At 37.9% G+C, this 23,216-nt stretch overlaps 2 protein-coding genes across 2 annotated transcripts in view; both read left to right on the plus strand.

The window, feature by feature from the left end:
* Positions 1 to 740, plus strand: part of ZCCHC4 (zinc finger, CCHC domain containing 4) — a 15,002-nt gene extending 14,262 nt beyond the window's left edge. Inside the window, 1 exon segment of the mRNA XM_009887672.1 lies at positions 612 to 740. Coding sequence (XP_009885974.1) covers positions 612 to 740 — 129 coding nt within the window.
* On the plus strand, positions 616 to 20,038 carry ANAPC4 (anaphase promoting complex subunit 4). The gene is made up of 27 exons (XM_009887649.1): positions 616 to 717; positions 2,908 to 3,040; positions 4,265 to 4,339; positions 4,481 to 4,507; positions 4,611 to 4,655; positions 6,385 to 6,469; positions 6,865 to 6,975; positions 7,546 to 7,629; positions 7,888 to 7,974; positions 8,668 to 8,732; positions 8,825 to 8,867; positions 8,977 to 9,053; positions 9,491 to 9,591; positions 9,671 to 9,722; positions 10,029 to 10,084; positions 11,320 to 11,366; positions 12,294 to 12,350; positions 12,514 to 12,570; positions 13,127 to 13,220; positions 14,908 to 15,005; positions 15,507 to 15,568; positions 15,652 to 15,690; positions 15,778 to 15,879; positions 16,984 to 17,061; positions 17,842 to 18,012; positions 19,235 to 19,358; positions 19,738 to 20,038. Exons 2-27 carry the CDS (start codon positions 3,009 to 3,011, stop codon positions 19,951 to 19,953), a joined length of 2,085 nt encoding a protein of 694 aa, XP_009885951.1. The 5' UTR covers positions 616 to 717; positions 2,908 to 3,008; the 3' UTR covers positions 19,954 to 20,038.
* The last annotated feature ends 3,178 nt before the right edge of the window (positions 20,039 to 23,216 follow it).

Here is a 23,216-nt window from a genome sequence, read left to right on the forward strand (position 1 = left end):
GCTGCTAGCGGGGAGACGCTGCCGCCCCTGAGATGCCGCCCCTGTTACCTGTGCCATGACGCCTGCGAGCCTCGCCAAGCCTTTAGGGGTGGCAGGTCTTTTATCCAGCTTCTCAGTACTCGCTGCCCTTTCCCTTTTTCGGCTTTCTGATTTCCAAACGAAGTCACTGGTGGTGCTCTCGGTGCCGGCATCCGCGGGATTTTAAAGCGCATGAAATTTTCTATTTAAATTAAATCTATTTTCAGGTTTGTTTGGGTTTTTTCCCCTGGAACTGAATGTATGGGATCACACATGCAGACAGCCTGTTGTGCCTTCAGGCCGGCTGTGCTGGAGAAGTGTGGGGAACCCCTGTTGGTTACAGCCTTCTAAGCTTATACAACCCACACCCTATTTCTCTGTGTTGCTGTATGGTAAGCAGTATGCTGCCCTCTAAAATAACACAGGAGTCAATCAAACTAGAGGAGCAGGTGATATTTAAGATGTAGGTTTATTAAAGAACGGTAAAAGATGTAGAATGGTTAAAAAAGAAGTGCATCTTGAACTAATTTACAGACCAGTGTTAATGGGGCAAGGCAGTTTATTTTCCGGTCTTCAATGTGTTTGCATTGTAGGTTTTACTTCATCGGCTTGCAAACTTTCAACGAGTGTGGAGTTTGCCTCCAAATGAAAATACAGGAAAAGAAGTGACTGCTCTTGCTTGGAGACCAGATGGCAAAAGTAATGACAAGTATACGAGGTGATATGGTGCAATAAAAATCTCATTGGAAATCAGTGAAAGTTGCGATGATGATACCTCTTATCTGTGAAGGAAATTTACAAGTAAACTGTGTTTAAAGAGAAGGGTGACTTAATTTTATGTAGCTTTATTCAAAGTAATAGAGTTACACCGTTGAAAGCAATTGCGAGAAATTGCAAGGTGGATTTATGTCCAAAATACTGCTTTTCAAGGTATAGCAAAACTTCCAGTTCCTAACTAAGCAGAATATTTTTATATGAATGACAAAATTTGTTGTGCAGGTGGAGAGAGAGAGGCTGTCTGATCAGGGTTGGCTAAAGAGCTTAGCTTATTTAGCATAGACTGAATTGCGGAGGCTAAAATTGCTCTAATGATACACCAGAGAAGAAAAAAAAGCCTTTTCCTTATCAACGTATATAATGCTGAAATTAGTAGCTTAATAAACCTAAAATAGAAACTAGTTAACTTTTTGGCTCATTAGAGGTCAGAGAATGGGAACAATCTTCGTCTGTGACATGTGGGTAAAAAATACCTGATAGTTTTATGATGGAGTCAGAGGAGTTTAAGAAACTTCTTTTTAAGTTGGTTGCCTGTGATTACTAGGAAGTAAGCATAGAACCTTTGCCTGCCTTATGCTTTTAAGGATTAATAAAGTTAAGGTGATGCAGAAGTTGCTCAGCAAGTCTTAAAATTGTATTTTGTTGTAATAAAACCCAAACCTTCTTGGTGGGCAGTCTTTATATAGAATTCTGGCCTCAAATTTGCAAAAACTGAAGCCTCTGCTTTATCAGAACTGTTGTTAGAAGTGTTATGGAGTTCAACATGTAAATAAATAATTGTGGGATCATGCTTTTGACTTAAATTTATCACCTAAAATATGATAGGAGTTTAAACCTTCGTTTTAATGAATAGGTTTCAAATGAGAGTTTGGAAGGACTGTTATCCTGATTTCAGCTGGGACAGAGTTAATTTTCTTTCTAGGGGTTGCTGTGTTTTGGATCTGGTACCAAGTGAATGTCAGTAATGCATATTGTTTTAGTTGTTGCCAGGTGATGTTTATATTTTTCAAGGACTTTTTTCAGCTTCCCATAGAAGCTGAGAAGGAGCGCAGACAGAAGGATGGAATGGCCTTCAGTATATAAATGGGGGTTGGCTGGGGGACAGGAATCCACAATCGCTACTTGGGACGGTGCCAATTCACCGGGTGGTGAGAGTGACTTGTGTCATTGTTATTATTGTTATTTTCCTTTTCTGTTATTGTTTCTGTTAAACCGCCTTTATCTAAACCCACAAATTTTTTTTTCCCTTTCCCCTCCTTTTCTCCCTCTTCTCCCTGCCCTTCTAGGGGAAGGGAGAGAACTGTGCGAGCAGCTGCGTGGTCCTAGATGCTGGCTGGGGTTAGACCACTATAGTCCTTTTTGTCGTCCCAGCTGGGCGGGGGGAGGGGGGCGCTAAAGAGACTGTTGTGGTTTAACCCCAGCCGGCAGCTAGGACCATGCAGCTGCTCACTCACTCCCCCCACAATGGGATGGAGGGGAGAATCGGAGGAGTAAAAGTAAGAAAACTTGTGCGTTGAGGTAAAGACGCTTTTTGCTAAAGCAAAAGCTGCACACGCAAGCAGAGCAAAACAAGGAATTCATTCGCTACTTCCCATCGGCAAGCAGGTGTTCCACCATGTCCAGGAAAGCAGGGGTCCATCACACGTAACCGTTACTTGGGAAGACAAACACCATCACTCCAAACATTCCCTCCACTTCCTTCTTCTTCCCCCAGCTTTATATACCGAGCATTATGTCATATGGCATGGAATATCCCTTTGGTCAGTTGGGGTCAGCTGTCCTGGCTGTGTCTCCTCCCAACTCATTGTGCACTCCCAGCCTACTCGCTGGTGGGGCAGGGTGAGGAGCAGAAATGGCCTTGACTGCTTAGCAACAGCCAAAACCATCAGTGCACTACCAGCACCGCTTTCATCCCAAATCCAAAACAGCACTCTACCAGCTGCTAGTAAGACAGCTAACTCTATCCCAACTGAAACCATGACGAGTGTATGTAGACAAGGAGGAAATTGTCCAATAGTTGGCTTTGAAGACACATTATTTTCTAATTCAGTATAAAGTAACGACGAAGTTTTGCATGTTGGTTGTTTATACATTTTACTCATCTTTCTCTAGTTTTGGCTTTTGGCCTTACTGATACCCAGCGGGTTATTCTGTGTGATGTAGAAAAACCTGAAAGCTTGCACTCCTTCTCCGTGGACTCCTCTATTACTTACATGCACTGGATGGAAGTAACTGAGGAAAGCAGGTGAGTCCAAAAAACTGTACAAGTAAATTATGGGCTATGTAGTGCCACCTTACTAATAATTTATACCTAGTATATTACAAGCAGTCATATAAAATAATATAATGTTACATAGCTATGGCTTTTTGCTACCATTTGGCTAAAATTTTCCTTTTGGCTTTTCAAATGCACATTTTTGGTGCTGATACCTTAGTCTTGTGGTTCTTTAGAGCATACACAAAGATTTCAGCATGATCTTGAGTGCCCGTCTCTTAAGGGCACTTAATTTAGTGTCAGCCTGTCTTCTGATCTGGTTTAATTCAATGCTAATTAATTTATTGAACTAACTATAATAATGTTATTATGTTCATAGGTATTATATTTAAATCTTTCTTCACTTGTGTTTTCAAGATCTTTAGTTTAAACCTTACATCTTTCATGATGTGCCTTTGGTGTTACTTCCAACCCCAGTGGCAATTCTGTTTTGCGCCTGCTTGCTTCAGGAAGTCAGATTGCCCCTAGTGACCATGAGCTCGGTGATGTTAGACAACTCTTAGCAGCACTTGTGAGCTGCAGGACATCCTGGTCCCTCTTTCTGTGGTCTTAGAAAAATCTCTAATATGCACCTTATTGCAGTGCCAGACAGTAATTAAATAAAACATTTATTTAAAAGAAGGAGGTGGAGTAAGCCTGACTTGGGGATTTCCTCCCCACCTCCAGAAAACACTAGTCTTACGCTAGCAAGAAAATAACTGCATCTTGTACCGTGCTAGCATTTGTCCGATCAAGATAGGCTTATCTCCTTATGGGGAATCTCATCGTTCTGTCTAAGATGTGGTATTAAGTATTGCGCTTTAGTCTTCCCCTCACTGTAATGTGTCTTCAGAGTGAAGTTTTTTTGAGACGTAGGTAGGTTGTACTGCAAGGTTGCTCATGGTTTAAACAGAAAGCCTCAGTCAGTAACTGCATTACAGATGGCAAGGGATTTGGTGGCAAGCTACTGAGCTAGCAGATGCAAACTTTATATTCTCCTTTGTTGGAAATAAAAAAAAAGGATTTTCAGACTTTTTATTAATTTGATCATTTGATAAATTATTAAAGGGCCCATAAGGGATTATGCTGATATTTGTAACTCTTTAATATACATGACATATTGAGTCTACGCTGTAACTTCGGAGTTAGAAAGAAATCTTCTTCCCCCCCATTTTTACAGCTTGGGTGGTAAAGACAGTCTTATTTCTTTTTCAGTGTTCTCACTTCCTTTTACAATGCTGAGGATGAATCAAATCTTCTTTTACCTAAATTACCAGCACTACCAAAAAAGTAAGCATTATACTAGTAAGCCTGAGAATATATAATTTGTCCTTTGTTATCGTTGTTTTGGTCATTCATCTTTAATGCTCTACAGATTCTTTGGATTACATGTCTGCTCATTGTTACTGAGAATAATTATTTTGTTTTCAGTTACAGTACCACTGCAAAAATTTTCAGGTAAGAAATTGTCATCTTCTCTCTCTCTCTCATTTTTGTTTTATTTTGTTTTCTGGTATTGAGGCAAACTACATAAACACCAATTATATGTTTTATATTTCAGTGAAGAAAAGTCAGATGAAATTATGAAGCTTCTTGGTGACGTAAGGTAAATTCCATGCTTGGGTTGTGAGTTGGTTTTTTTTTTTTTTTTCCTTTGGTTGGTTGGGCTTTTTTTTCAAGCTATAAAATAATGGATAAGTGGGTTTACTTTTCAGTTATTCATAATCTCTTTTTAAGGGTCCTGAAGAAAGGATATGGATTGTCTTTTTTCATGTACAAAGATAAAGTTCAAATAATATATTAAAAAACAAAAAGTCACATCAGTTTACTCCTTTTCTACTCAATTTAGAGGGATTATAAGGCACTGTATCAGCAACTGCTGTTGGTGTGATATCTTCTTTTCCTTAGAAGAAGATTTCTTGGGGTACATTTGAAGCCTCTGTTCTATGTGGTACTTAAGCTGGTCTTGGAGACATTTGTGAATGCTTGTTATAAATGGGGAATTCCTGTGGTTTTTTTGCTTAAGTGTGACAAAGCTAAACTTAAAATTAGCTCTGAAATCATCTGTATTAGGGTTACTTTAAAATAAAGTAAGCACCTCTTATTAGGAAACACAAGAGGAGCAGCTGGAGGATGTGTAGTTCAGCAGACAGACAGGCATTGTGGAGTGCTGTGGTGCATATTTGAGGAGGGCACTTAACCTCTGTGCTTTGTTTTTCTATTTGCTTTCTTTCACTTTTCCTTACAATTTCACCACTGAGAATCATCCTCCTTATTTCAAAATGTGCATCTCTGTCTATCACCAGTTACTTATTTAAGACTTGGTATCTCTTCGTACAGTGGGACTTCCTTGCTAGAAAGAGATGTGGCAGCTGTCAGCGGTGTAGGAACTTTCTGTATTCTATGCACCTTCATCCATTCATTTTTCAGATACTGTTTTGTTAAGTTCTGTCTTGGTTTTAGTGGAAACATTCTCCTTTAACATTTTTTTAGGTGTGTAACAGGCAGAAGTTGCAGTTAATTTTCTCGTATTTATAAAGGGACACGTGAAACATTCTCATTTTTTATCCTGTAAAGCATTACTGCTCACTGTAATGTAAGCAAATATGCATAGTTGAAGATGTATGAATGACAGCAATAGACAACCTCCTTGTCCAAAGTTTAACATTTTAAGCATAAACGGAGGGGTCATAGAGAAGCTTTCTTCCCAAGTCATTGTAGCAAGTTGGTTTTAATAAGTGAGCAAAAGAGAGACCTGTCTGTCCCAGACCCTATTGTTTGAACTGGGTTTCTATTTCTGATGCTGTTGTTACTTGTGGCTGTTCTTTGCTGCTGCATCCATTTCAAATACTTATGGCCTTTGAAGTTTTGCTGAGGAGTGCCACTGAGTGACTGAGACAAACTCACTCTGCACGTCGTTAGGATAAACACAGGGGAAAACAAAAGTAGCTTTGTGAGAATGCTTTGGAGCTTGTATTGGTAGGTGGGCTGTTGCTTGAAACGGTTACTTTTGACTTGTGGAAAGCATAAAGTTAGTGAAGAAGGACTTCTGTGTCTAAATTGTGTAATTTTTTTGCTTATTCTCTCAGTTAATTTAGTAGTTGATACCCTTTCTGTAAGTGTTAGAGGCAGGTCTTAATCAATGAAATCCAAGCTAATAATTTTTTTTGTTGTTTTTTAATTTCTTGGTTCGTAGATTGTAGTACTGTGGTTCTTCAGTGATTCTTTAGATGATCTTTAGTAAAGGGATGGAGTTTAACTATTAAGAATTATATTTGTATGCATTAGAATTTGTTTCAGTATGCTTGTCAACACATATTCTTCTATTTTTATAGGCTTAATGCTCTTGTCCTTGGTGGCAGCTCAGGATTTATTGAGATTTATGCTTATGGAATGTTCAAGATTGCTGCAGTAACTGGGGTACGTTTCATTTCTTTCTATGTTTTTTCTTCATAATATACCAAACTGCAGCTGATTTGAATGAAAAAAATACGTATGTATGCTTACACATAAGTGAAACTGGGTTCTTGAAGTTTAAGGGAAGGAATTGTTGCTGCTCTCGATTTGGCTGTGTGGTTATTGTTGGAAAGACATTCTAACTCTGGTGATTTTAACACCTTGTTTCAAGTGAAACAAAGTTCAACGCTAATCCACAGTAAAAGGAGTGCTTTTGTTCCTGAACAGTAGCTGGAAATTCCACTTTGTTTTTACATGTCATTGAACGCAGCCTTCTTTGTACGTGAATGTGTTAGAGCAGTAACTACATCTTAGAGGCAATGCAATGTTTCATTAACTTTTAAACTGGAATCCTTCAGGTGGCGGGTTCTTGCCGTGGACTATGTTTGTCTAGTGATTTGAAATCACTATCAGTTATTACAGAGGTACGAGACTCTTCAGACAGCGAAGCAGAGATAATGTATTTTCAGGCAAGTAATGCAATTTAAAAATAATCTTTAAAAGCAAAACTACTTTTTAAATTACTTTTCGGTGGCTTTATTGCTTTCCCATTACTTGCAGAAACACCACAAACTATTTCCAGCCTTTCTGAAATTCACCCCGATTTTGTTTTTGGATTTATCACGTTAACATGCAGTTTCACCGATGAGACTGATGATGATGACCTGAGGCATTCTTTTAAAATATTACTTTAAATATGGCATTCATTTATTCAATTACAGTTATTCATTATTTTCTTCACTCTGCACAAAAAGATGCAGGACCAATGCTGTTGATTTTCTAGTCTATCCAGAACAGTCATCCTTAAAATTATTACTGTTAAAACTCCAAAATGAGGAACCTAATCAGGAATTTTTATAGATGTATTACAAATATTTATTGTCCCTTTGAATTTAATGTATTTCCCTCTTAAAATCAACTTAAAGGAAATGGGAAATGAGTTTTTCTGTGGGTCTTCCCCATCTGGCTTTTCATTTCTGTAATCTAAAATTTCTTAAAAGACAAATCATGTTAACTGCTGTTTGTTTCGTTTGTTACAGCTGGACACTAGTCTATTATCAAGTTACTTACCTGAGGTAACCCGAATGGCTCGGAAGTTTACTCACATTTCCACTCTGTTACAGGTACAGTTGTGTTACGACATCCTTTTAATATCACAGTTCTTACAAGCTTCGATATTCTTAATGCAAGTAAAATAAATGTTTTCTAGTAGGAAGCTGAAGTTGGTTTTAAGTAAATGTAGAGCTCTAACTTGGAATTGGATCATAAATTTTATATAGTATCTGCAGTGTATCTTCTCATTGTATTGTAACATCCAGTTCTTGCATGTGTTTTGAAGGGAGGGAAATGGAATAGCGCTAATGTCTGTATCTGCATTACAGTATATAAAGTTGTCGTTGACGTGCATGTGTGAAGCGTGGGAAGAAATATTGATGCAGATGGACTCACGGCTAACAAAGTTTGTACAGGTACTGTAGTATTAACCATTCTTTTAGAAAAGCGTTTTTGCAGTAGTTCTGTTGTTCATGTTAACATACTGCATATCTTAACGTTGTCTAAGCATAATGCCTCCAGGTAACAATCTCTAAGTTCAGAGGCAACCTGGAAGCGATTATGTGTCAAGTGCTCTGACGCTGAAGATATCCGAGTACAATCAAGCGCAACTGTATTGTGATACTTCTTTATTTTATGTATTCTAAGTTATTCAAAAGTGATAGTTTTCAGCTTGCACAGCTATTTAAGGTTGTGCTCTTGGTACTTTAGTCATTGATAAACTGAATACTGTAAATGTTGAGTAACAGCCCGCCAGCACTTACAGCCTAGTTCAGTAGAGCATGTATAACAGCTATGATTAAGATGCTTTTGGATTTGCTTAAATTTTGTGTTTGTTGAGCATGGCTAGAAGTTAATTGAATCAAATAATTTAATTATTTTTTTAAAATAGATTCTTTGTGGTGGCAAGCTGCTTAGAATTTTTACGGGTAATACAATTGAAAATAAATTAAAATACTAGAAAATTTCCAGTGATTAGTAGTCTGATTTCAGCATCCAAGGATATGGGTGGGTTTTCTGATATACTCTTAATTGAAGTGTTCATGAGATTGTTTGGTAGCCTGAATTTAATCTGTTCACCAATCTATTTCAATCATTTTGACTGACAGGAAAAGAATACAACCACTTCTGTTCAGGATGAGTTTATGCAGCTGTTGTTATGGGGCAAAGCAAGGTAGTTACTGTTGTTTTATCTGAGTATGCATTTGTACTTGATATTGAAATACAAAATGAATTCATATTTGGTTCTCTCCCCCACCCCTTAAGTCTGGAACTTCAGGCATTACTAATGAACCAACTGACTGTAAAGGTATGTTAATATTTTTTAATATACTAAAATAATATATTTCAATAGCTTTTAATCACTGTTCTGTTAAGTTAACAGAGCATTATTATATGTTTGTATTTCTTTTTAACAGGGTTTAAAAAAACTTGGTCAGTCCATAGAATCTTCTTATTCCAGTATACAAAAGTTGGTCATCAGTCATTTGCAGAGGTAAATCACAGAATGTCCAATGAATTATAGTTAAAATAGCATATTATTTGATTTGCTAAAAGACAGTATGCTGTATTGGTGTTTCTTTGTGTGTAGGTATGCTGGTGCAGAGACCACAATCATGGCAAAATGTACTGTTTTACTTTTGGGTAATGGTGAACTGTTGAAGTGTTTTGAACAATCTCCATGACACGTTACCTGTGTATCACTGCCTGGTGTATTTATAGGATATATGCAAAATATTCACACCAACTTTATGTGGTGGTTAAAATCATTAGGACAATATTTGCTTTTCTGTGAAGTAATACTTTAACTCTTACATGCCAGACCACCTTATAAAGCTCTCCACTTTGGACATTAAATGATAAAAAATGTAGCATGCAGTGAATTTCCAAAGGGTGACTAAAAGATTATACTTCTTTGCTCTGCCTTCCTAGTGGCTCTGAGGCACTGTTATACCACTTGAGTGAATTGAAAGGAATGGCTTTATGGAAACAAAAATATGAGTCTCTGGGATTAGATGCATCTGGAATTGAAGGTACAGTAGTACATGTGCTACTTACACGCTCTGATTTCTCTTTTGAAAGCTTAATAATAATGGTTATCTTGTTTTGTAGAGGCTATTACTGCTGTTGGTTCTTTCATCCTGAAAGCAAATGAGCTACTTCAGTAAGTATAAAGTCTGGAGAGTTTAAAAAACGTGCTTGTTGAGTCTGGTATCTAAGGGGAAGCCTGTGTCTGGGAGTAGAGGAGGTTGGGAGAGCGAGGCTCCTCTGTTGGTGGTAAGCTTTTATCTTGTTTCACTGCATCTCATAGACTCATACCCCAAGAATAGTCTTACTTGGAAGGTTGCATTGGGCATTTTTCACAAAATGTATAGTGCTTGCAGGCCCTTCTGTAGTAAAGATGAGACTTAAGCCTGGAGCAGGTGGTGACATTTAGATCTGGTAATTTCTTTTCTTGTTTCTTGCTCAGAGTTATCGACAGTAGTATGAAAAACTTCAAAGCATTTTTTCGATGGCTGTATGTTGGTAAGCTTGATGACATAGTAAGCATCCAGTGTCTGTTTTGTATTGCAAGCATTGTAATGTCAGCACGTAATTAAGCCAATCTTAGTTATAAGCATGTATTTATTTCTGTCGTAGAAAATTACTGGATATCTAAAAGGTTACAGTTGATGAGGCAAGAATAGTTATGATATTAAACATGTAGATCATAAATTTGATAGTTCTCAATTAAACTTACTCTGTGTACAGTGGGTATCATGTATACTTATCCTGTAATGTTTACTGCAAACTGTTGTCTGCTTCATGAGCAATTAGCTGATCTTGACTGGGAGAAACTAAAGGACTTCATTGAATTTACACCAAATTTGAAGTATAGTCTAATTCTCCTTTGCTCTGTTGCTTGCTGTTTTCTTCTTTGGAGACCTAGTTAGCTGTAAGGTTATGCACAGATTTAAAGTCTCTGAATGTCCAGGTGCCTCCAATTGTAGTTGGGTAGCTGCAGGTAGAATGTTACAAGGAAGTGCAGAACGCTGTATTTTAGCCTGCTTGCTTTTATAAACCGTTTACGAGTAGGTTTATAATTTTTAATTGATCTTTTTAGGACTGCTTTACAAAAAACTAAGCAGTCTTGCCAGATACTGTAAAAGCACCGGAAATGCAGTATTAGCACTTACTAGCAAGAATAAAATAATTTTAATTTTAAAAACTGCAGAAAGCAGAACTATCAAGAGTTTTCTGTCATAATGTTAGAACTTTCATTATTTAAATGTTCACTGTGTTTCCTTGTGTTGAAACTAAAACAGCGAACTCTGAACAGCCTCACTGATTTAAAATGACTTCTGTGCAGTTCTCTTAAAACATGTTATTCTGCATATGACAGTATTCATGTATTTTATGTAGACCTATTTTACTACTCTTAGTATGTACATGAATAAATTCTTATGAACCCTCTTTATAATAATCTTATCTCAGTCTTGTACAGGCTACAGTGCAGTTGGAAAAGATTAAGCATTAAAATTCGCCAAGATTTGTATTGTAAGCTAGGGGGACATGTGAGGCTTAATTTCAGCCTCAATTCATAATCCTTTATTTCAGAGTCTTTGGATTCTGACAAATTATTCTTTCCTATTTTATCAGCAGTGTCTTATTACATAGACATGGAAAATTAAGAATAATAGGAAAACAGATTAATGCAGTAAGAATATAGGAATAGAGTAGGAAAACAGATTAATGCAGTAAGAATATGATTTTTCCCTCAGCCATGTTGAGGATGTCAGAAGATCATGTGCTTCCAGAACTGAACAAGGTAGTAGTAACATTTTCTAATAAGTGGTGGTATACTCTGTATTCTGCTTGACTTGTGTGCAAGATTAAAGGTTTGGGTTTGTTCCAAAACTTAAAGGAAAGTGGCTTTCTCATTTCTTTGAGAAGGTTGATACCTGCAGATACACAGTAATATACTGTCTGGCATGAATTACATTTTCTGTTTTCTTTGTTAATACTGATCTTCTTAGTACACTGTATATGAATGTGAGACCTCTGTGTATAGAAGCTCTATATATATCTTAAATGACTAAGTTAACCAGAATGGGATTTTAACATCTTTACCAATGCCCTGGCAGAAGAGGTGGAATACACCTGTATCAGATTTGCAGACACCATCACGCTGGGGCAACCAGTTAATACTCTTAAGAGAGGTGCCTTCCAGAGGGAAATAAATAGGCTGGGGGAATGGACAGATAGGGACCCCCTGAAGTTCAACAAGTACAAACGCAAGGTTCTGTCCTGGAGAAGGGTAACCCCCTGCCATTGCATAGCAGGGCCCCAGCTGGCTGGGGAGCAGCTCTGCTGAGATGGACCTGGGGGTGTCGGTGGATGTGAGCTGGGCATGAGGCAGCAGTGCACCCTGGCAGCAAAGGTGGCCAAGATCAACCAGGGCTGTACTAACAAGAGAACGGCCAGGAGGTCAAGGGAAGTAGTCACCCACCTTATTTACCACTCTTTGGATCGCATCTAGAATACTTGCTCCGGTTCAGAGCCCTCCTGTACCAGACAGGCATGAATAAACGAGTGAGTTCAGCAGAGGGCTCCCAAGGACGTTGGAGGCTGGAGCACTTACCCTGTGAGGGCAGGCTGAAGGAGCTGCACTTGTTCAGCCTACAGAACACGTGTTCATTGAAATGTATTTCTTAACCTTTGCTTTTCTCACCGTTGGTTTTTTTTTTTCTTTTAGATGACTCAAAAAGATATCACATTTGTTGCTGATTTTCTTACTGAACACTTCAATGAGGTAACGTATATTGGTTTCCCAAGTGCAGTATCTGACTGTATTTTTGCTGCCAAGAAATGGATCTGAAAAATCTTACAATAAATTAATTCAGTCATCTTTTTGTACACTACTTCTCCTTAACTTTGGTTTTAAATAATGGTTTTGTTTGCATTATTTTTTTCAGGCACCAGAACTTTACAATCGTAAAGGAAAATACTTCAATGTGGAGAGAGTTGGCCAGGTAAAGAACTAGGGAATAAATGGAAAAAGAATAAATGAGGAGATCCTTAGATGGAGAAGCTTTTAAAGCTGTGCCCACTTTTCTTGTCGGTCCCTTTTGCTCTGTGTTACGCAATCCAGTGATGGTAAAGGAGAATATTTTAATTATTTTCCACTCTTATTAGGAGAAGGAGTGTTTTAAAAACACATCTTATAGTTTTACCTTATACATGCTGTATTTTTTTAGGAAAAGGGCCAAACTGCTTTACAGCCAGCAACAGCAACGTAAAAGTGATATGTATTTGTTGTCTTTATGCCATTGCTCACTGCATTTCAAAACATTTGTGCTCAAACTTGACATAAAGTCAGATTCTTATGGAAATATCACTATATGATCTTAGACAATAGTCGATTTTTCTTATTGTTTCAAGAAGGGGTAGAATATTTAGTTTTAAGAGTAGGGCATGTTAAATTAAAAAGAAATGTTTAACAGACTCGTGAGGGGCAATGTTGGAGGTGAATTCTAATGTCTTTTACTCTTAAAATGCAATCTTAACAAATGGCCGTTTCGTTTCTAGTACTTGAAAGATGAAGATGATGACCTTGTATCACCACCTAATACAGAGGGAAACCAGTGGTTTAACTTTCTTAAAAATAGTACTCATCTTAAAGGTAATGTGTGCTTTAGTACAAGGTAAGATATATGTAGAATGTAGCAAATATAGATGATTAATTTGTTTCTTCATGCTTACGAGGTATTTCTGTAGTGTTAGTCATGGGTCTTCATCTGAGTAGAACGAAATAAACGGGCCTTCTTATTTTGCACAGTTTTTATGTAGCTGCTTACCCAGTCAATTAACGTTTCCTGGGTATTAGGAGTTTCCTACCATTTATTTACCAGTCTCTGAAATGTTGGCTTGGAAGGAGATGTCTATTTTAAGAGATCTTAATTCCAGTTCAAGGAAGTAATAATTACACTTAGGTCATACCTGGGAGAAGTGTCCTAACTTGTTCTCTTTGGCTGGAGTCAGACTATTTTGTTAATTAATGGTGAAAAAGAAGTAAGAGACTATAACAACCTGATGGTGAAAATGATTCTTGTTTAACTTTAGAAACCATAGACTGTAAAACTTCTACAGCGTAAGCTGTCTTGTAATAGAATTTGCTACAGCTGCCTTTTTCTGCCTATTTAATTCAATAAAGAGGAGGAAATCAGTAGCATTTTTGTTTGGCAAAGTAGTATTTAGAGAATGTGTTTTTAAACATATTTTGAAAATATATTTGATACTTTAAATGTGTAGACTACTTGACTGGTCATTTCTGTTACTACCCCAGATTTGTGATTGTAGAGATGGTTTGTAAGTGGTTTTGTTGGTATTAATTTGGCAAGTATTGACATGTTTGTCTCGCTCTGAGAACTGTAAGGTTTATAGGACAAGTAATGCTTCTGTCATTGACGCTTTCAACCCTTTGGTGTTTTATATTGCTTTGTTGGTTGATGTAATTTTTATCATTTTTCCAGCTAAACAGGGGAAAAGGAACAGGTTATGTACTGAAAATAAGTAGTGAGATTTATCTGAAAAGCTAACTGTCTTCTTACAAAGTAGTTAATTTTGTAAGAACGAATCAGTCCTATTGAATCCAAATCATAGCTACTATAAGTATGGAAATTGTTTTGCTTAAACAAGATATTTTATGAGAACTGTGTTTCTAGCTCTCGGGTAAATGCAATTCTGTCTTTTTGCAATTTTGAATGGGCTGTGAAGAAAAGCTGAAGGGGCAGGCAGGCCTCTCTTTCTCATTCGTCTTGTTTCATATTGTAATCCAGTTGTAATCTACTTGAGTTAGAATTTCTAATCGGGGAATAATTTAGGTGGTCACCTAATCCAACCAAAGCAGGGCTAATTTTGAAGCTAGGCTGGGTTGCTCAAGGCTTTGTGCAATCAAGTCCTCTACATCTGCAAGGATAGAGACCCTGCAGCCTCTCTGGGCTCCCTGCTCCAGTGACTAACCAGTCCTTGTGAAAACTTTTTTCCTTATATCTGATTGCAATTTCCCTTGCTGGAGCTTATGACTGTTACATCTTCTCCTCTCCCTCTGTGCAGCTTTGAAAATGATGTCTTCTGTATCTCCTCCTTTAGGGAGCTTGAAGAGACCAGTGTTTTCCTCCTTGTTAGCCCTCACTTCTCTAGGCTGAAGGAACCCAGCCCCCTCAGCTTCTCTTCATAAAGCATGTGCTCTGTCTCCATGACCATCTTACTGACCGTCCACTGGACTCATTCCAGTTAGTCACTTTAACAGTGTAGTATGTTTTTATGGAGATAGAAGCATTTTTTAAATGAACTTCATCTGTTTACAGAAAGTCCACTTTTGTTTCCCTACTATCCTGAGAAATCACTGCATTTTGTCAAAAGGCAAATGGAAGGGGTCATCGATCAGTGTTTACAAAAGCCAGCGGTAAGTTCAATTTATATAAATGATAACTTTCTTTTAAGGGTAGCAGTCAACTGAAGATAGTAGTCATGCTTAGTAAGGCCTGAAGTTTTGTCTTTGCCTTTGAGTGCGTACATCTCAGGTGTTAGCATGTATCCTAGCTTCACCACTTCTGGGATGTCTCAAGCCTTTGGCTAGGGAGAGCATACTGGGGGATTTTTTGTTTCACGTCTTCTGTTCCCACATTATTGGGATCTATTTTTAATGTTAATTAGCTTGGCGTATGCGCTATTTACTAGATAACTGTGTTAGTTGGCAATACGTTAATCTATATATTATGAAGAAACTTGAAACAAGTGTATCAAGTGACAGTAGTGTTTGCACTAAGGATATTTATTCTGACATAAGTATTGGTGAATTTTTCTTTCAGATGTACTCGGGTGTTTGGGTTTTTTTGGTCTTAAAAAGATATATGGTTATGAATAACTGCATGCGTTTTTGGCCTATTTTCATTGTATTTGTTAGGATGTAATTGGAAAGTCAGTGCATCAAGCAGTCTGCATGTCTCTCTACAAAACTTCTCAAAGGTATTTCTTTACATTATTTCTCAAGCTCAGTTGCACAAAATTACAGTAGTATTTTATAAACTCGTTTGTTTTTTCCTTTTCAGTGAAGATTCCACACCTCAGTTATTTAAACTACCATTTCTGTAAGTGTGCTGCTATTCCGTGTTCTATGTCATTTACAAGTTATTAAAACTTGACCTAAATTTTAATTTCCTCCCCCCACATTACAGGTGGAATGACAAAACATCCAATATACATTATGTTCTCTTCACCATATTAGAAAATTCTATTTCTAAAATATACATTTTGAGGAGACATACTGACACTTCCAGGTAAGACAAAAAGCGTGAAAAAGCGGTTTGTGATCTTTGGCACATGTGTACGCAGATGATTACGATTTGAATGTTTTCATAAAAAGAAGTAATGGGCAGCATGAATACAGTCTTGGATACTCGAGAAAAGGAGGAGGACATTAGGAAGCGCAGTAGGAAACTGCAGCAGGAGTTTGTGTTGTATAGACTCAGAAAATGTAATCGCAAGACCCAAGATTGTGGTAGGCTCAGGAAAAAAGTCAGGCTCCTTTAGTTTTGCTCCTCACAGGATTACTTGCTTGTGCAAACTTGTGAAAAATTGCGGGGAGTCATGTTTTCAGCGTTGCTTTGTCTTACTGTAAATATTATTCTTTGATTAACCCTGTGCAGCCTATAATTTAATACTATAAGGAAAAAGGGAAGGCGGACTTATAGGTGCAACAAATAGAATACATCTCTGGGGTGTAGTTTTGTGTACCTTCAGGAGTTTCTGTGTCCAAGATGCAGTTTGTCACTGCCTAGTTGTGCTGATAAAACTGTTTAAGATGCATTCTGTCAGCGGGATCACTGAAATTACTTGGGTTTAGAAAACAAAAACTCCTCCTCTCTGTAAAATACTGATTTTTATAATCTGTTATTTAATTTGAGGAGATAACTGTGTTAGGGATGGGAATTTTTAAAGCGGTTTTACAGCTGGAGAAAGCACATGGTGAAACAAAAATCTTTTGTGCTTACAGTTGAGAGCTGATGATGACACAATTATCCTATTTCCGCACTCATTGATATCTAAAATAGTCTAAATTAGTTTTCTGTAGATTTGAGTTAACAAGTAACTTAACAGACCTGGGACTAGGACAATTGAGCCAAGAGTTCAGCAAAGAAGAACTGTATCGCACAAGCCAGATGCCGTTTCCTGTTTGACTCCATTAGTCACGTTTTGGTGAGGAGCAGAAGAAATCAAAAGGTTCCCTACCAGTAGTTACATCATCTTGGGATGTAACTGTGCATTGTGCTAAGCTTAGAGGGGCTTACACCATCTCTTACCACAGCTGCCATTACAGATTTTGGATTCTCTATGAATGGAAAAGAAATTAGTCACTGAGATAATGAACGCTGTTGTTCTAGGTCTGTCAGTAATGGAATTCTTGCAGTAGAGTTTGGAAACTTCTTGAACAACAGTATAAATGAGAGCTCAGACTCCAGGTCAGTATGTTTGATTTTTCTTCCAGAATTGCAGATTGCTAAATTGAAGACCGTGTTTTCTAGTGCTTAATACATTAAGTTAACTTTTCGGGCGTTATAGTTTGGCTTTTATCCTACAAGTTATTAGTTCAGACGCTAGACCAGCTTTCAGTCCCTGAGTGAGTCAGGCTGTAAGAAATGGCACAGGTCCGTGAAGCTGCAGGATTGTGGGAATCTTATTTTGCACTGCATCTCAAGGTCAAGTAAATTTTAGTTTTCTAGTTGAAAACTAGAGCTTTGGCACATGTGCAAGAAAACAAGCTAGCTGGAAACATCTGCTTATATCTGATGTTCTTTAAGTAAGATGGAGTGAGACTCGATATGCCTGAATGAAAGCATCTTGGTAGGCATGGCAAACTAAGCTCACCCTTTTCATGTAGAAAGGCCAGATGTGATCACCCTCAGTACCTTCAATTCTGTTTCTAAATTTTTCACTGGTGTTTGCGTTTACTGTTTCTTTCATTTCTCCTGAAATGGGAAAAAATAAGATTGCTAGTAAGTTTTCTTTTTGTGTGTTGTTTTTTTTCTTCAGAATCATTTTTGCTACACAATACAGGAATCTGCCGTGGTTATGGCTGTCTTTCAGTGTCTTAGCTGCATGACTGACCTTTCTTATTGTTTACAGTAAAGCTCACTGTTAACTACTGAATACTTTTTACCATGAATGCTGTGCAGCTTAAAAATATTTTAGTTCTGTATTCACTTTTATTTCATAATGCTTTCTAAATTTTTTTCCTGTAGATGCTACAGTTGTTTAGATGCACACTTCTATGATGATGAAACTGTAACTGTAGTTTTGAAGGAGAGTGTGGAACAAGAGGGCAAGGAGAGAGTCTTGGCTCAGCTACCTTTATCTTCAGTATACACAGATGAGGATCAAGATAGGGAATTCATCTGGGATTCTACTAAAAGGTACTGAAAAACTTTGAGCGAGTCTGAAAACGCAGAACTGGAAAAGATTAAGCAAATATTCGAATTGCATAGTTACTTGTGCTTTGTGTGTGTGTGTGTTTAAATATTTTAAAGACAAAAGCTCTTTTTGTGCCAGGGAGAGTGGGGTGGAGAGATGGAAGCTTCCTGAACAGTTTGTTTTGTGTTTTTTGGCGGAGTTGATTTGGGGTTGTTTTTACTTTTTAGAGACTGAATGCTACCTGTGTACCTGGCTCTCACAAAACGGGAGGACCAATTCAAGACATTCTGTCGAATCAGGAGTCGTCTTTTATTTAGAAGACACTAACTTTGCTGGCCAGAATAATTGAATTTAGGATGTTTTCAGCGTGTTTGCTTATACACCTCTGCTTTGTAATAAAGATAGACAGATTTTTCTTCATCTTTCCTCTGGTAGTCACACTTATAACTCTTGTCAGCTTAGCCTTGAAACATCATAATTGGTGCCTCTCTGGAGAGCGTCTGGGGGAAGTGGACACACACACCCAAAAACGGCCAATGTAGTTCAAGTGATGAATCCAATCTTCTAGTTATTGTGCCTGGCTTGCTTTTTATTTTTCTCACTATGCCCCTCTGATGGATTGCTTAAGATGTATTTTTATCTCAAAGTAAAGAGCCATATTGAACTCTAAATATTTATTTATTTTTATGCCACAAAGAAATTATATATTGAAGAATGAACAGAAAATATTAAAACCAAGTTCAAACTAATCCTGGCTATTGTAATAGGCAGGGAGTTCCTTCATACAGTCCCCTATGAGCAGGGGTGAACTGGAGTGGTTCACCTGTGAAAGGTCATGGTGGCCAAACTTCTGTGTAAGTGGAGGCATCGCCTCCAGGACTTTGTTCAGAAACTCCTCTTCTTGCAGAGGAGAGATTTAGAGGAAGGCCATCCTCATCCTCCTGCTGTAGTTGTTACTTATGGGGAGATCAGGCTTTACGCATCGCTTCTCACCTGCTGTGATCTTTTATCTTAGTTGAAAAATGCTCTGTCTCCACAGTTGGATCCCCCACTTTAGAATATTTATAGCAGAGTTATGATGGTTTCAAATGCTTGTCTGTGTGTTGCATATGATGTAATAAAACTTAGACATAAAAAAACTGGACTGACTGAGGTTTTTCTTAGTACTGGAATTGTTTCTTATGTACTGGTTTTATGAATGCTTTTCTTCTCGGCTATGTGCAGGCTGGAGGAGCAAAGTGGTGAGATATCCACACGTACTGTCTTCTTGGAGAATCAGTGGAGAGTGCTGGAGAATATGAAAGCTCAGTATGTTGCTGTAAATGGCATTAGAAAGGTTTCCTGTGTGGTAAGTACAGTATCTGTGAACAAGCCTGTAAACTATTAAAAAAACATGCTATGACTGGAGAGAGTTTATGCTAATTTAATGAGATTTATCAAAACTTTTCTTTTTTTAAACAAATAAATTATTCTCTCGTAATCTGTTATAAGTGTGTCAGGATACAGTCATACCTCTCTTATAACACAACGTAGAAAAACTAACAGAAGTTATAAGATCTACTTGCTTTACTTTTCAGCCTGCAGAGCAATAAAAAAAATTGCTAATTTCCTTGATACCTCCACTTCAAAGATAAAGGCTATTTTCAAAGCTATTGGCTGACATTAAAAATAGTATTGGTGCTTTTATTTATTTATTTGTTAAAAGAAACTTCTTAATGTCTCTGTAGCTAAGTTCAAATCTCCGTCATGTGAGGGTGTTTGAGATGGATGTAGAGGATGATGGGGAAGTTGAGGAAGAAGAGGAAGAAGAAACAACTCAGATTGCAGCTGGGGAACCTGATGAGTTAAATCAGTCTGCAGATAACCAGGAAAATGTGTGTGATGCATCTGCTGAAGAACTACCTGATGAAGCTGAAGAACACGAATCAAGTCTGGATCCTTGACATAGGATTTTATACTGGTGAAGGGACAGGACTGTAATCTAACTTCAGGCTGTTGAGATGATGTATCTTGTACCTACTCAAGCAGCTATAGTAGATTGTTGTGTGTCAGAATTCTGTACTGCTTCTCAGCTAAGACTGTGTTATGGAGTACGTTTATTTGACCCTTTTTTTGTCTGGCACATGGTTTGGTATGAACTAAATTTCCTTGAGAGCTTTTCCATTTGCAATTTTTTATATGTGAGGAGAAAAAGAAATACCATGTGACTTTTTTGTAGTTAACCTGTTCAGTCCGGAATACTGTCATTAAGATAAAATGGACTTGTATGTGAAAACAACAAAACTCAGGGCCAAATTCTTTTCATCTCAGACTTCGTGTTCTAGTAATGGATACAGAAGTTTCCCATAGCGCCAAAATATAACAGTGTGTATGGCCAACAACAAGCTTGCAGATCAGCATAAGACTAGTTAGACAATAAAATTTAGCAATTGTTACTTAAATACATACTTTTAAAAACTCTTCTGATAACATCTGTCCTCAGTAACACAGTATTTCAGTCTGTGCAGTTCTTTAATCCTCAGTGCAACGTGTGTGTGTGTGTGTATGTTTTGTCACATGTTTGCCTGTCTCAGCCTGCCTAGTTCCTGAAAAGTCTTGTCTTCTCCATATGGTATTTTTGCAATGAAAAGTTAGGACAGAGAGTATATTTATTTTTTTTTTATTCTGATGTGGCATTGTATGTCATGCATAGGCTTCAGCATAGTCAGGTTCCTTGCTAATTTATATATTGCTGTAGGAATGGTGTTGTGCTAAGCAGTAGAAGCTAGAAACAATATTTAGAAATCGAAAATGTTTTCTTCTTCCCTGCTAGCTCTCAGAGTCTTAACTGACTTAAAACTCAGCTCTGATGAACAGTGCTGCTAAACGCATGATCTTCCCTCAGAACAGTGAGCGTACCTTTTATTTGTGAAGAGGACTGGGTCTTATGCACGTGCTCCATTCTGTACTTCAAAGATAAATAAATCTTCAGAAATGGCTATTTGGCACTGCACAAATCAAATACTAGACTTATCCTCTTTCTCTCGTTTTGAAGTATGCCACTATTAAGTAACTTTTTTTTAAGTGGACTTTTGAAGTTTGTGGACTGTTTGAGGGAGACCATTGTAAACAGAGCGATTCAGTTTTGAGAGAGACTTCTTATTTTTTCCCTTCCTTACTAACCTCCTCGAAAGCTGCTTGCTATTCAGCATTCTCATCTAACACATGCTAGTGTTTGAAGGCACAATGAAGCTGTAGGACAGGAGGGGCAGAAATGCCCATTCAAAAGTGCTGCGGATTTCCCGTGTAGAGCAGTTACTCTTGATGAGAAATTGCTGCTACAACAGAACCCACTCAGCTTAATCCTGGCCGTGTGTTCTTCCAGGAAACTTTGCCTTCTGATCTAACTTAAGAATTGTCACAGTAGAACACTTGGAAACAATTGTTTTGTAGTGCTTTCTGCTAGGTAGTTTTAGTCTATGGGCATATGGAAATGTGTTCTGTCCTGCACATAATTGTTTCTAAATTTGTGTTAATAGCAGGTGTGTCCCGTGCCACAGGGGCATGCCCTTGAGAAAGCTCCCTGAGGTTATTCTCTGCATCTTTCTCATCCAGTCTTGAAGATACTTGAGAGTCAATGGGAGTTTTGTTTATGGCTTGCATAAGCACTTCCTGCATTTCACAGTGACATGATATGAATGCACCAGTTTAGGTCGGTGCTTCTGAATGCTTTGCTGATTCCTTCTGTCAAACTTGGTTTTATTTTGCTACCAGCTTTTTGTAATAATGAACGTGTCAGCAATGTGCTTATGTACCTGTTTTCAAAAGAGCGATAGGAAATCCTTGATTTAGAAGTTTTTCAGGATTTTGGTGGTGTCTGGATGCAATGATCTCGCTTGCCACTTTAATCTATTCTTCATCATCCTTTTTATGCTAACTGAAGACTTATTCAACCTTTTTCTGCTGTGAGTTCTCATTATTTCTTGATGGTTTTGTAGTCAAAAGAACTTCTATATTCTCAGCAAGTGTGCGCACAATCCACTCTTTGTAATACTAACCTTTATGTCTCTAAGAATCTTTTACTGCTGCCTCTTTTTGTTTAGCGTCTACCTGTTTTGTATGTGGCATTTATAGTTTTTTAAAGTTCTTGGGCAGCTTTTACTTTCACTGTTCACCTTGTAAACCCTTTTTCAGACCTTTTGTCCATGCCTTTCTGCCTGATCTGCATGACTTGAAAACTTGCCACATTGCCAAGTTTCTGCTTCAGTCTCTCACCAGCTGGTGCTGTTTTGCTTTACAACCTGAGCATACTGTGGTACTCCTGCCTCCCACTTGTGTGGATTTCATTGCACGCTCACACCTGCCTTCATAAACAACCACTTCAGCTGCTCAAAAAGACAGGAGGCAGATGGAGAGAAATAAGTGAACAAAAGTTTGCTTTAATTAACAGTTTCTTTTTGCAGAGGGGAGAAGGGTTGTGTATTTCTGTAACAATACCAGTTGGTCCTAATGTTACTTGGCTTTGAAAATCCTACTTAAGAAAGCTTTAAGTCTGTATGTGAACCTTGACAGAATGGGAAAGCCATCTACGTTAGTACTCAAGTTCTTTAGGAGTTGGCTCATGTGTCTTGTTATAGACTGCAGTAATGTCTGAGAAGACCTCTCTTGCTACTTTAAACTAGCTGTTGCTGTTGGAGTTGTGACTCCAGTCTAATTTCTTGCTTCACAAGCTGGTTTAGCGGAAGAGCTGGCTTAGCTTGAGCCGTGGAGCAATGGTAGCAGTCTAAGATGGACATTTTGGAGAGGGAATAGAAGACTTCAGCATGGGTCAGTTCATAATAAGCAGTAAGGAGAATGCAGGTGAATGAGGAGAGAGGATGAAAGTTGTCGTCACACGGTGAGTTTCAAGGAGAGAGATACAAAGTGAAATAGGAATCTCTATGGGGAATGCCACTGTGGAGGAATTCTAAGGAAAAAATGCCACACCACCTCTGGAAGTGGAAGAGAAGAGATACCACTTGTGGGTGAATAAAATGCATTTAACTATACCTTTAGGTTAAGTAATAGAGCTGCTAGCAAATTAGTCTGGAGACCATTGGTGCCAACAAAGTCCGGGGTTGAAGTTAGTTATAATGGGATATAAATGTAGTGTGGGTGTTCCAGCATTCTTCCCCCAGGGGGTATTATACGGCTACTGCTCCTGGCTGGCAGTTTTACAGCTCTGCTG

The sequence above is a fragment of the Charadrius vociferus genome, unplaced genomic scaffold (assembly GCF_000708025.1).
Source record: "Charadrius vociferus isolate BGI_N301 unplaced genomic scaffold, ASM70802v2 scaffold306, whole genome shotgun sequence".
In the NCBI taxonomy this organism is placed as follows: domain Eukaryota; kingdom Metazoa; phylum Chordata; class Aves; order Charadriiformes; family Charadriidae; genus Charadrius; species Charadrius vociferus.